Source organism: Stylophora pistillata, chromosome 12 (genome assembly GCF_964205215.1).
Source record: "Stylophora pistillata chromosome 12, jaStyPist1.2, whole genome shotgun sequence".
NCBI lineage: Eukaryota > Metazoa > Cnidaria > Anthozoa > Scleractinia > Pocilloporidae > Stylophora > Stylophora pistillata.
The window spans coordinates 13,692,501-13,705,000 of record NC_142530.1 but is presented as its reverse complement, the minus strand read 5'-3'; the positions used below and the strand labels follow the sequence as shown (position 1 = coordinate 13,705,000).

General features: G+C 42.8%; 6 protein-coding genes across 6 annotated transcripts in view; 3 read left to right on the top strand and 3 right to left on the bottom strand.

The window, feature by feature from the left end:
* The window catches only part of LOC148718882 (uncharacterized), a 5,028-nt gene extending 3,662 nt beyond the window's left edge, over nucleotides 1-1,366 (top strand). Inside the window, exons 3-4 of the mRNA XM_088741088.1 lie at nucleotides 228-271; nucleotides 784-1,366. Coding sequence (XP_088597214.1) covers nucleotides 228-271; nucleotides 784-1,074 — 335 coding nt within the window. The 3' untranslated portion in view covers nucleotides 1,075-1,366. The remainder of the gene's footprint in view (nucleotides 1-227; nucleotides 272-783) is intronic.
* LOC148718880 (uncharacterized) overlaps nucleotides 1-10,972 on the top strand; it is a 17,248-nt gene extending 6,276 nt beyond the window's left edge. Inside the window, exons 2-3 of the mRNA XM_088741086.1 lie at nucleotides 5,208-6,214; nucleotides 9,099-10,972. Coding sequence (XP_088597212.1) covers nucleotides 5,208-6,214; nucleotides 9,099-10,721 — 2,630 coding nt within the window. The 3' untranslated portion in view covers nucleotides 10,722-10,972. The remainder of the gene's footprint in view (nucleotides 1-5,207; nucleotides 6,215-9,098) is intronic.
* LOC148718881 (uncharacterized) lies at nucleotides 994-4,985 on the bottom strand. Its single transcript, XM_088741080.1, has 2 exons — nucleotides 3,198-4,985; nucleotides 994-2,661 (listed from the first exon to the last, which is right to left on the bottom strand). Exons 1-2 carry the CDS (start codon nucleotides 4,973-4,975, stop codon nucleotides 1,842-1,844), a joined length of 2,598 nt encoding a protein of 865 aa, XP_088597206.1. The 5' UTR covers nucleotides 4,976-4,985; the 3' UTR covers nucleotides 994-1,841.
* LOC111341544 (uncharacterized) lies at nucleotides 6,232-7,691 on the top strand. The gene is made up of 3 exons (XM_088741083.1): nucleotides 6,232-6,389; nucleotides 6,510-6,575; nucleotides 6,792-7,691. The coding sequence occupies exon 3, from the start codon at nucleotides 6,793-6,795 to the stop codon at nucleotides 7,483-7,485; it is 693 nt and encodes a 230-aa protein (XP_088597209.1). The 5' UTR covers nucleotides 6,232-6,389; nucleotides 6,510-6,575; nucleotide 6,792; the 3' UTR covers nucleotides 7,486-7,691.
* On the bottom strand, nucleotides 7,488-9,106 carry LOC111341542 (uncharacterized). Its single transcript, XM_022948530.2, has 2 exons — nucleotides 8,257-9,106; nucleotides 7,488-8,172 (listed from the first exon to the last, which is right to left on the bottom strand). The coding sequence occupies exons 1-2, from the start codon at nucleotides 8,765-8,767 to the stop codon at nucleotides 7,760-7,762; spliced, it is 924 nt and encodes a 307-aa protein (XP_022804265.2). The 5' UTR covers nucleotides 8,768-9,106; the 3' UTR covers nucleotides 7,488-7,759.
* Nucleotides 10,973-12,212: 1,240 nt separating the features above from the next.
* The window catches only part of LOC148718879 (uncharacterized), a 1,232-nt gene continuing 944 nt past the window's right edge, over nucleotides 12,213-12,500 (bottom strand). Inside the window, exon 2 of the mRNA XM_088740031.1 lies at nucleotides 12,213-12,500. This exon is cut by the window's right edge and continues 561 nt beyond it. Coding sequence (XP_088596157.1) covers nucleotides 12,213-12,500 — 288 coding nt within the window.

Below are 12,500 nucleotides of genomic sequence, written 5' to 3'. Positions count from 1 at the left end.
AGGTTACCGACACATTACCAACAGTCGGCCGACTGTCGGCCGACTGGCGGCCGACAGGTAGCCTATATTTCAGGCAAAACCTGTCGGCCGACAGACGACCAACTGTCGGCCGACAGACGACCAACTGTCGGCCGACAGTCGGCCGACAGTCGGCCGACAGTTGGTCGTCTGTCGGCCGACTGTCGGCCGACAGGTTTTTTGGGGAGCTCTTCTTCACAATTACCAAGTGGTTGGCAATATGTGGAAGAAATTGCCGACAGACAGACGAAAGGTTAGTTATAAACTTCTAACATTGTGAATGTTTGTGTATTAACCCTGCCCCATTTCAGTGGACTGCTGTGTGGTTTACGTGGCTAACTTTGTAAGGACCGAGAGTGTAAATGTTCTCGTCAAACTTTCCAATTAAAAGTATTTTAGGTTATGAATGTTGATCTTGAATCAAGCTGGGACCTCAAGCTCAATGTCAATTTTGTAATATAATGTTCAGACTTGTTATTTTTCCAGACAGAACTCTTAAATATACCTTGGGGATAGCAAGGCCCATTATAATGTACCAATTAATTTAACCTAAATTTTAATTAGAAATAACCTACATGTGGCGGATCCAGGTTTTGAGGAAAGGGGGGGAGGCAAGGGGGTATTATCCTCAAAAAATTATGATAGAGGGTGAACAAAACTGTCTTTGCAATCTAGTTTATATAAAAAATAGGGGGGATCAAAAATACACGATTGTTCCCTAATATATTTCCCCCCTTTTAAAATATCATGCTATGATCTTCATAGGACTGGAAAGATAAAGCACAGAGCTTGAGGGAAGACCTTGATATGGGAATACCAGAGATAAAAAAATGTCCAACCTGCAGCACCCAGTTCACAAGGGAGAAGGACTTCAAATACCACCAGAAAGGTTGTCATGAGTGCATTTGCGAGGAATGCAATGAATCGTTTGACCATGAGCAAAAGCTAAAGAGGCATAAAGACAAGAAACATAAAGACAGCAACAAGTGTGATCATTGTCAAAAGACTTTTGCAGAGAAACGAAATCTTATAAGACACCAAAAGTCACATGCTTAATTAACCTATCCTGCATTTAGTGATTTTAACTGGAGATGATTTGAAAGGAATATTGGATCAATCTATAATACATAATTGTTTTTGTTTTTAAATTATTATTATCGATTTTTGAAATTAATTGTGGTCATTGCAGCACATGTACATCATGTTACTGTTCAAACCAAATTTTAAATCATTACAATGTTGTGTTAGACTTTAACAAGAAAGAATGAATGAAAACTTATTTACAATTTCAAACCTTCAATCTTTTCAAAGTTTTACGTTTGTACAGCTTAATCTTCAGATAGACCACCCCCCCCCCCCCCCCCACTTTTTGGGTGAAATAACTGGAGGCCCAGGCCTTAATTTACCTGAGTATTAGTTAGCGCCCCATGTGAATCAATGGCTGAATTTTGCTTATAATTTTCCTCAATCAGGATATCAGCAAACAAACCTTCATACCCACAAGGTACTATACGGTTGTATGGCATTGTACCAATTATCTGAACCCATGGAAGAATCCATAAGTTCTGGCACATGTACATCATGTTACTGTTCAAACCAAATTTTAAATCATTACAAATGTTGTGTTAGACTTTAACAGGAAAGAATGAATTAAAACTTATTTACAATGTCAAAACCTCAATCTTTTTAATAACCTTGTTGTTCAGGGGCAGATCCAAGGAGAGAGGTTTTTAATCTAGGCAATTTGCCTTAAGTGAATTTCCCTCTATGTTAAACATTATGCAAACATTCCATTGTTTATTCACTAAGATTTCTCTGTTTTCCTATTTTTTCCTTTGCATGTGCTTTGTCTTGGATTTCATAGTATGGGACCCAGACTTCTTACTACTTTTAGTGTTTGTTTGTACTGCTTTAGCCAAGTCATGGGTGCGCTTCCTCTTGGAGGTTGGTTCTTGTAGTTGTACTGGTCGCCCTTTTGATACAACCTGATGGCTTCCACTACCACACTTTCGTTTTCTGTTGGGCTGGACTCGGATCTTTTTTCCATTTCCGGTTTTTTTCACCTCACTGGACCCGAAAGAAAAAAGAGCGCTTGCCAAATTAGAATGCATAGATCTAGCAGCGGTTAAGGATGTTACCCTTTTTGCAAACCTGATTACACCTTTAGCCAAATTAAGGTCTCTTGAGCTTTGGAGCTTTTGAATTATTTTTTCACAAGAGTTTCTCAACAATTGTTCAGCATTTGCAATGGAATCATCCTCATCATCATCATTGCTCTGAGTTGGTTCAGTGGAATGTTCATCCTCATCATCATTGCTCTGAATTAGTTCAGCAGTTGAGCAGTTTGGCCCTTGTTGTGCTGTTTCCATACTAGTGGATGCCTCTGTTACAAAACCATTAGAACCATCAGTTTGTGATGTTTGTCCAGCATCACTAGAGCGTAATGGCTTATAGCAAGCAACAGGAAGTGTCTTTCCTATTGCTAGCCAGGCCAATTTCTGCCTCTCATGTGGGTTACTGACTGGAATAAAGTTTATGCAGTCTGCTAGATTTGCCACCCACAGGACATACTGGTGTTTGCATGGGCTCCCGTTTTTACCAACCGTGCAGGTACATATCCCAAGAGTCATGTCCACTGTATAACTGACAAAGAACCAATGAGACAATTCATAAATATCTCAATACAACTGGAATTTTTGTTTTTTCAATCTGTAATAGATACATTCTAGACCTTCAACTGGTTGATCCACTAAGATATTAATAGAAATATTCCTAACAGCAGAGTAAGGACTTGCTCTTACTCTGCTATAAAAAACTCAACACCCTGCCAAGAAGGGAAATTACTAAAGGTACCCCACCCCCTGGACAATATATTACTCATGTTTTGGTCTTCCTTATGCTAAATCAACATCCTTGGAATGCAGCATATGGATGAACTGCAGGAATTACATGTATCTCATATGTTATGCATGTTATGTCCCTATGTTTTATGTATTTTTGCTCCAAAGGGGAGGAGCCTAGAAACACTGCCCCCTCCCCCCCCTGCACTGCTTCCCCTATCAAGATAATTTGAATCAGACAGTGGGGGAAAGATAGGAAAATAATGCCCACCCACACATGCCCTCTTGTACCATCAGAGCATTATGCTATTGTGACGGCTAAGAAAAAACACTACTGACCTGTGACTGCTATCTGAAGAGCTTCCAACTTTGAATACATTATTGCCAAAGTTCTCCACAGTTGAGAGGTAGGCATCAAGATCTTTTTTATCGGGGACTTTAAACCCTGTGCTTCCGTTTTTCCCTTTGCCAAAGAAACGATGTCTGTACACGCCATCAAAACTCCCATCAGCAATACTAAGGAGCTTATTCTTGTAGTGATCTTCTAAATCAATAGTCAGCTTGTCTAGAAGCCCAACAACATTGTACTCTTTAGTGCGCTGCAGAATTACATCCTTAAGAACCAAAAACTGAGCCTCAGCAAAATTGTTGGTGTGGTTACCTCTAACAAGCAGTTCAGTTCTAAAGCATAGAGCAAAAGATTCTTTGTCATTGTATAGATTTTGCAAATAGCTGACTAGATCTGGGTATTTCTTGCAACGGCCATCATTCAAAAGTTCACTGAAGCAGTTCTCAAAATCTTGTTTTGTCTCGGCATACAAGGACCTCTTGAAAAGGGTGAGAAAATAGGGTCTATCTGCTTGGCTGATACTGTTCTTGCTCTCGTGAAGCCATCTCCAAAGTTGTTGGAGCATGTGGAAGATGCAAAGAAGTAAAACAGATGTTGGCCAAACAGACTTCAGAGCATTTCTTTCCTCTTTACAGTTGTCTGTAAGGATGGCTTGGGGGCCTTGTTCCCGACCACGATCATTGAATGCATACTCTGGTAAACAGGACCGAAACATTTCAAAGCCCTGTTTAAGTGTACGCTCCTGCTCATCACTGGTGATCAAGATGCCAAGTGGAAGTGCTCCAGACACATTGTTTGTGCACATTAAAAACACTTTAAGATTGTGCTCTTCTGTATTAGAAGTAGCATCAACAAAAACCATCTCACCAGACTGCTGCACTTCCTTGTGTACACGGTTCATGAGAGGTGTTACAATAGCAATTATAAGAGGCGTATTATCACCTTCATATATCTGGTAACAAGTAGTAGCTTCAGGGTTGTCTTTCTTGTATTGTTCAAGCCTTTCGGCAAGTCTTTCAAACATCATAACGCCCTGTCCACCATACCTATCCTTACCAAATTGCGTGTAGAGGTAACTAAAGTCCCTTTTTCTTGGCATAACTGCCCGATTGGCCTTTTTCCTGTGAAATTCCAATTCATCCTGACATGATTCTTTGAGTTCTTTCAAGTACTGTTGCCTTGCGGTTGCTGGTGTATGCCCACTTTCAAACAGCTTCAAAACCCTTTCTGTGCACTCAGGAGAAAGGTCACGGAAATTAGAGGTCTCCAGAGTTTCAAGTGAATGGTTGTGGTCCCACTCTATGTCCACAGAACAACATCCCTCGCTGTCTATTTTGACTATCATCTGAAAGGGGCAATTGGTGTTCTTTACTCTGGCAGATGGATTCAAGTACAATTTCTGCTGTGGATCTTTACTTGGACTCCAGTTGCGAGTGTTGTGTTGGCATCTATAGTAGTTTTGCAACACATAGCCGCTTGTTGGTGCCTTCTTTGTCTTTAACTTTACTGAGATGCTGTTTATCACTTCATATTCGGATATCCATTGCTCCAGGTTTTCTTTCGTTATATCTTCGGTCAAAAAGTGCACTTTGAACTTTTCTCCATTTCCTGAAATTGCCTTCAGGTAGTAAAATGAATCATCTGGAAGCGAAGCCAGAAAACTCTCCTTTGTAATTTGGGTCGATTCAAAAGATTTTCTTTTCGATTCGACTTCTTTTATAGCTGAAGATATTAGATCTTTGAGAAAATTGTCGGGTTTGTCCGCCATTTTGATTTGATAAAAACCGCGATGGTTTGTGGGAAAGCTAGTCTGCATTGCTCTAATTGTCACGCATCTCGTCGGAGAGAGTCGGAAATATCGGTTCCTTCTTGGCATCGACCTTTACGATGGCATCGACCGTCATGAGAAATGGCATCGACCATTTTCAATGGCAACGACCGTTCCGAGAAATGGCATCGACCGTTTCAAATGGCAACGACCGTTTACAAAAGGGAAATTTGCGTCGCCACCCCCTTTAAAGGTGTACGGGTGTATGCCCGCTCCGCTATGGGAATGCCTGGCTCAGAGACTGCTCTAGAGGAGGTTATGTGCCGTGTTCTAGGCCCCTTACTTCAAGATGGAGCCGTGGCCAAGATCGCCGATGATTTATACTGCGGGGGCAACACCCCTCAAGAGTTACTCCACAACTGGAAGAGGGTCCTGCAAGCTCTTCACAAATGCAACCTGCGTTTGTCAGCCCACAAGACCATAATCAACCCCAAGTCAACCACTATCCTTGGTTGGATTTGGTCTGCCGGTACCCTGTCTGCCAGTGCCCACCACCTCAACACCCTCCCCACGTACCCTGTGCCAAACACCGTTGGTCGTTTGAGATCGTTCATTGGTGCGTACAAAGTCCTGTCTCGTGTTATCCCACGGTGCTCTAGTTATCTAACCCCGCTGGATGCCATCACGGCTGGACGTACTTCACAAGAATCCATCACCTGGTCTGATAGTCTCAGGGCTGCATTCCATAATGCTCAGAAGGCCCTATCCTCAGCCCTCTCTATCACCTTACCTAGACCTGAGGACCAACTATGGGTCGTCACTGATGGCGCAGTCAAGGACCCAGGAATAGGCGCCACCCTCTATGTGACGCGCAACAACAAGCTACACATCACCGGTTTTTTCAGCGCTAAGCTGCGGGGCACTCAGACAACGTGGCTTCCATGCGAAGTAGAAGCCCTCTCCATCGCTGCGGCTACAAAGCACTTCAGTCCATACCTCATCCAGTCATCCCATAAAGCCTGTATCCTAACGGACAGTAAGCCATGCGTCCAGGCTTATGAGAAGCTATGCCACGGCGAGTTCTCCGCAAGTCCTCGCGTATCTACTTTCCTGTCAGTTGTCAGCCGCTACCAAGCCTCAGTGCGACACGTCTCCGGCGCCTCTATCCTCCAGTCAGACTTCGCGAGTCGAAATGCTGCCCCTTGTGAGAATGAAACCTGTCAGATTTGCCTGTTTATCGCCTCAACCAGAGATTCTAGGGACCTTAAGATACCCTGGACGCGGCCAAGGACGACGTGAACCGGAAGTAAATTCGCAAGGTCTCAGTTTTAATTTGCATAAATGTCACGCCACTTGACGGCCACCACCTCAGTTGCGGCGGCGACGAAGTTTATTTTGGCGGCCTCTCAGAAAGGTAAGTCATTTTTCCGAATTCTTCCCTTAAATTAACAAGTTTTGCATGAAATTTGCAAACATTATTATAAAAGAAATAGATTCCTAAACTGTCTGGTTCATTTTTGTTTTCATAATTCAGATTTACCGAGCATATAGAGGGTTTTTGTGTAAACGTCAAGTCTTCAGAAAGGAATCCGAAAAGCAGGTAAATCTGGGTAAATTTCCTCGGACAGTTTTGCTTTATTTTTCATTTTAACCTTCATTTTTATCGTGTAAAATTAATCAGTGGCAGTTTAGGACCGCTTTAGAAAATGATTTTGCATTATTTATATTATTTTGCACCATTATTCTTCGACTCGTGTTTGTTTTGATAAAAATGGCGCCAAAGATTTGATTGAAATTCTACTTTCTCTTCCTTTAGTATGGCAATGGAATGGACAAACGACCACGACATTGCTCTTGCTCGGGAGGTTTTGTTATTGGAACCGTACCGTCACAAGGCGAGGACAGTTGAAAGAGGAAAAGTGTGGCAAAAAGTAGCCGACAACCTCAATTCGCATGCCATATTAAGGTTTCTTGTCACAAAGAAATCGGTGAGGGAGCATCTTAAGCTTTTACTGGACAAGTATCGTGCAAGAATGCAGAAGGAACGGAGAGATAGTGGAGTGGAAGTGGAGGAAACAGAGCTGGACCGAGCCCTCGAGGAAATCAACGAGAAGTGGGAAACAGCTGAAGAACAAGATATATTATTGTTGAATAACAAGAAAAAGACAGAGGAAGACAGAGCGATGGGAGAGGAGGTCCGAAAGAGGGCGTGCGAAAAGCTGAGTGAAACGATGAAACGGAAAGGAGAAGGTGAGGGTTCGTCAGAGTCGTCGAAGAAAAGGTCAAGAAAGGGTGGCAATGATACAATAGAGTTTCTGAGGGAAAAAGCAAACATTGATATGGCAATGAAACAAGAAGAACAGAAAGCCAGAAGGGAAGAGCACGAGCGACAAACAAGGCTTTATGAACTAGCACTTGCTAATCAACAACAGCAGCAACAACAGAGCAATCAACTCATGAGTTTGATGTTTGGCCTCATGCAACAAATTGCAGGAAGAAAAGACAGTTAATCTTGACATGAAAGCATTCCAGAGAATATACTTTAATGTTTACTTCAGAGTGCTTGTTTCTACTTAGTTCAACAGTTACGTCTTGAAGTTTTGACGACTTGTTAAGTTTGAAAAGCTTGATGGCATTTTGGGATGGAATTCCCTTTTGTGTTCTTTGTTGTCTACATGTATGGTAACAACAATAAAAGCCATTGATTGTTCTTTCATTGAGGTGGTTTTTATACAATTAACTCACAAAACTATTTTGTGAACATTACCATAACCTAGTACATTCTTATGCAAAATAGTCCTGTAGTGTGGGTGGTTGTAAGTGAAAAAACTCTGAGGTGAGATTGCCATACAAACAAGTAAGAGCATTTTGTAACACAGCACATACTATATAAAGTTTTCCAATGCTACTTAGGCCAATCTTCAGGTTTTTCTTAAAATCAATAAACTTAAAGTAATTAACTATATCACCAAAGAGCCACTCCACACAACTCCTTACTGAGCTCATTGAAGAATTAAATGCCTGCATCTGTGGAGTGAGAACTACATTTCTGAAAGGGGCTTGAAGTTGTACCCTTAAGGGGTATGCAGGGTCCCCATATATGCACATAGGATGTCCCGCTGAAGAATGTGCATACTGCTGTAGCTGTTGAAGCAGTCCAGAATCACCCAACATGCTTGCATCGTGCTTCCTGCCTTCTGAAATTCATAAGAGTAAAAAGTTTTGAGTTTTAAACAAGACTCTTAGGTATTGGTTAAACTTGAATAAAATGCAGTACCCACCTACAGGTCCATACATATTTGCTATGATGCCATTAGGTAGTGCTACAGACTGAAATTTCAGGGCGTGCACCCTTTTGTGTCCATTATAGACAACTCTTTGATTTTCATCTGGTCGTGCAATTGGCCTAACAGTACCGTCCACAAATCCAAAACAATTTTCAAGGGCTGCACCCTTTGCATACACAGCATCTGCATACATTTGTAAACGTGCTGGACTAAGAAGGTCGTGATTCCATTGCTTGATTCTCCATCCATGGTTGTCATAGATAAAGTCAATTACCTTGTTTGTCACCATACTCAACACGGGGGCTGGTCTGCCAAATCTTGGTATCATATCTGAGTACCTGCAAGGGTATGAAAGCCTTCGAAGTAGCATACAGATAGCTTCCATACCGTCACAAACGGAGCCCTGGTTACATACAAAAGCATCAGGTATTTGTAAACACTCTGCTAAATGCGGTAGGTCGCGTTTATTTACACGGAACTCTGCTCTACACTCCGAATCTGCCATTTCTTCGAGGTCAAATCTTTCGTACTCGTCATACGGTAATTCTAAGTTCTTTGAAAAGCTGCAGTCCTAGAGGAGCACGAATTCTTCGTCAGAAATGATGTCGGCTAAATAAGAGCCTGTTAAAAGCTCTCGGGTCTTCTTAAACGACGTCATAGCAGCAAAACCGCCTGATTTCAGCAGTCATTCTCTGACTGAATGTGTTTGTTGTTATGTGTTTCGGCGACCGCTTGCACAACGCAAATCTTAAGGCTCGTATTTCCCGCGCAGAGGTGGCGGTCACGACCCATGCCCTCTCGGACGTGACCGCGTTCTTAAAGGCAGCCGCGTCCAGTATCTTAAGGTCCCTTCTGTTGTCCGAGCCGCGACTGTCCAGGACATCCTCCAAGGCAATGCCCGCCTCCCTTTCACCAGCCGTCCGGCCTGGTTGGCCATACAGTCTGAATGCCCAGACCTACGCCGCACGCACGCACACCTTGTCCAAGGCACAAGGCCTTCCAAGAAGCTCACAAACATCAAGGACGTCAAACGCTATTTACAGGTCGCCTCAATCGCAAGTGATGGCCTGCTCGTCGTCCAACGTCATGATCCCTTGTCACCGACCAGAGAGTGTATTATTGTCCCTCGCCAGGCCTTGGATGGCCCCTTGACAGCCCTTCACATTCAGCTCAGCCACCCTTCTTGTCACCAGTTAAAAATGGTTGCCAAACGTTATCTGTTTGCCCTCGACCTGGACAAGGCAGTCTCCCGTGTTTCTGATGGATGCCACTCCTGTGCAGCAATTCAGAGATCACCAACAGCACGAATTGACCAGTCCACTTCGCCTCCACCTGAAGCTATTGGGCAGTCCTTTGCGGCAGATGTCATAAAACGTTCTCGCCAACTTATCTTTGTACTCCGTGAAACAGTGACCTCTTACACGTCCAGTCTCTTTCTTGACAACGAACGCCACCAAACTTTGCGTGATGCCATTATAAAGCTTTGCGTGGAAATGCGCCCCATGGATGGTCCACCTGCTGTGATCCGCACCGACCCTGCACCCGGATTCAAGGCCCTTGTCAATGATTCACTCTTAAAGAAACACAGAATCACAATTGAGCTCGGCCATGCCAAAAATCCCAACAAGAACCCCGTTGCAGAGAGAGCAGTCCAGGAATTGGAGAATGAGCTGTTACGTCAGGAGCCTCTCAGTAGTTCTGTCTCTCCCCTCACCCTTGCCGTAGCCACTTCAGCCTTAAACTCACGTATCCGTTCAAGAGGGCTTTCCTCTCGAGAAATGTTGACCCAGCGGGATCAGTTCTCAAACAAGCAGTTACCCCTCACAGATGACCACATAATTTCCCTCCAGCATGAGCAGCGTCTCTCCAACCATCCTCACAGTGAACGTTCCAAAGCTCCTGTGCAGTCAAGGCGTCCTACCCCCCTGATCGATATTGGTGATCTTGTGTACCTTCATTCTGACCTCAACAAGTCTCGTGCTCGTGACCGCTATCTCGTTGTAGCCATTGATCCTCCATTCTGCAACATCAAAAAGTTCATTGGATCCCAGTTGCGAAGTTCATCGTACCATGTCAAGCTATCTGAGTGCTTCAAGGTCCCATCTGACTTGGGTGATCCCTTCCGTGCCTCTCCGACCCTGCGCAAACACGACTCTGATTCTGACGACGAAGATGGTCCTACTACAACGACTCACCCTCCACCCTCTTTGCCTGCCATCCCTGAGGCCATCGCAGCTTCCACACACCCACCAGTTGTCAACCCTCAGTCTTACAGTCCAGCCCCTGCCTCTCCCGTTGACCATACCATGGATGATTTCGCTACACAGTCGCCCTGCCCTGATCCTTCCCCAGTGGAGTATGCAGCCACCTCAGCGGTGCCTTCTCCGCCTGCCCTACGGAGATCATCGCGCACCCGCCGTCCTCCTTCTCGTTTTGCAGATTATGACACTGAACTTTGAACACTGAACTTTGACTCGCCCGCGCGTGTCAATTTGTTAGTTAGTCTTAAGTGTATGTTAAATTGTTTTTAGTTCTTGTTTCTCCTTAAAAAAAAAAAAAAAAAAAGAAAGAAGTCACGCCAGTACCGGTCAGCGGTATCTGGGTTGAGCATGCGCTTTGAAGGGCTTCTCCTCGTGGCGTCGGCCATATTGTTTGTTACTCGTTCGGAGTCTAGTTTTCCTGTTGTGATTAAAGCCTTTCACTATCTGGACGTGCCTTGGTTCATTGTGTTAACTCTCCTACTGGCGATCATTATTAAAGTAGGTTAACAATTGTGCTCAGAAACTGAATATTTAGTCTTAGATTTGTTCTTGTTTGTTCACTGGTTTCGTGATAAACCTTAAATTAAATTGTTGTAACTAAGTCCTTTATTTCCTTTATCCTTTTCTCTTCTTTTTCTTCTTTTTCCTCTAAATGCAACAACCTACTGCACCTTCTTATGTAGTTCCTTACAATATTTCTAGAAGATTCTACAGATTTACAACACGACTATTTTTAGTAACATTACATCACAAAATTTTCCAGAATTTACAGTAAACAACTCAAGTTTCTATAAATAGACGTCACGTACTCATGTCGAAACCACTAGAACTTTAACAGAAGTACCTTCGATCTCGAACTTGGTATATCATCATCTGCGGATGGCGTGGCATCCATTTTACCATAGTTAATCGAGGGGACTGGTTAGGAAGGCCGGCGAACTTCAGAGGGGTAGGTTATTGTTCAACTTTTTGGTGCGTGACGTCACGACTACCGTGCATCACAATACGATGCAGCGTTGTTCGAAAATGGTTGATAGAGAAATGTTTTGACTTTAAATTATTTTTATTACTGTTTGCTTGACTGAAAATGCATAGATTTTAACTCAAAAACATGCCTGGAGATAACTGTTCCGTAGTTGGCTGTGGAACTTGCCGTAAAACCAAGGGAATTGGAATATGGAAGCTTCCAGCACCTCGGAACGAAGCATATCGCAAAATTATGGCGCGAAGATTGGCTCCATGAGCTCAAGAAATACAGAGTTACGGACAGTAACTTCCAACGACAGATCGAAAATGACAAAGTATTTACTTGTGAAAAGCATTTTCATGAAAATGACATCGAAATAAGTAAGTGTGTGTGTATAATTCCAGCGATTTAGCGGTGTGCTTATTAGTAAACGGCCCGCCAAAACATGCGAAATCTACTATGTAACTCAGTTCTGAATTACATCTCTTGCAAATGAAAATGAGCGTACACGTAAATATAAGGTGATAATACTGTGCAGCATATCTTTACTAATTCTGCTATCAATCTCCAGTGAGGATTCAGATACAATTTCATTGAAGAAAGCAACTACATCTGTATCGGATAGATAGATAGTTTATTATCAAAAACCTTGCAGCCACAGGCTGAATTACGTTTGATTTACAATAAAATATATACTACAAAAAATACATGGCTAAGAAGAACTAATTAAAAAGACAAAATATATCTTTGCAACATTTCTCAATTACAGCTTCAATGTTGATAGATCTTTGGTCAGTTTTACAATTGTTTCTAAAATGATGTTCTGCCCTCAAAAATATTTTCTGGGCTTTTTTCGTTGGATTCCACAGCCCTCCACGGCTTAAGGAAGAGATAAGTTTCTGTGATTCAGTGATAGTCTTTGATTCTTCTTTGCATGCATTTAATAAAGATGTAGCCTGTTGACTTTCTGTTGATTTCCAATTCTTAGATGCTCTGTGTTTATTGTGCAG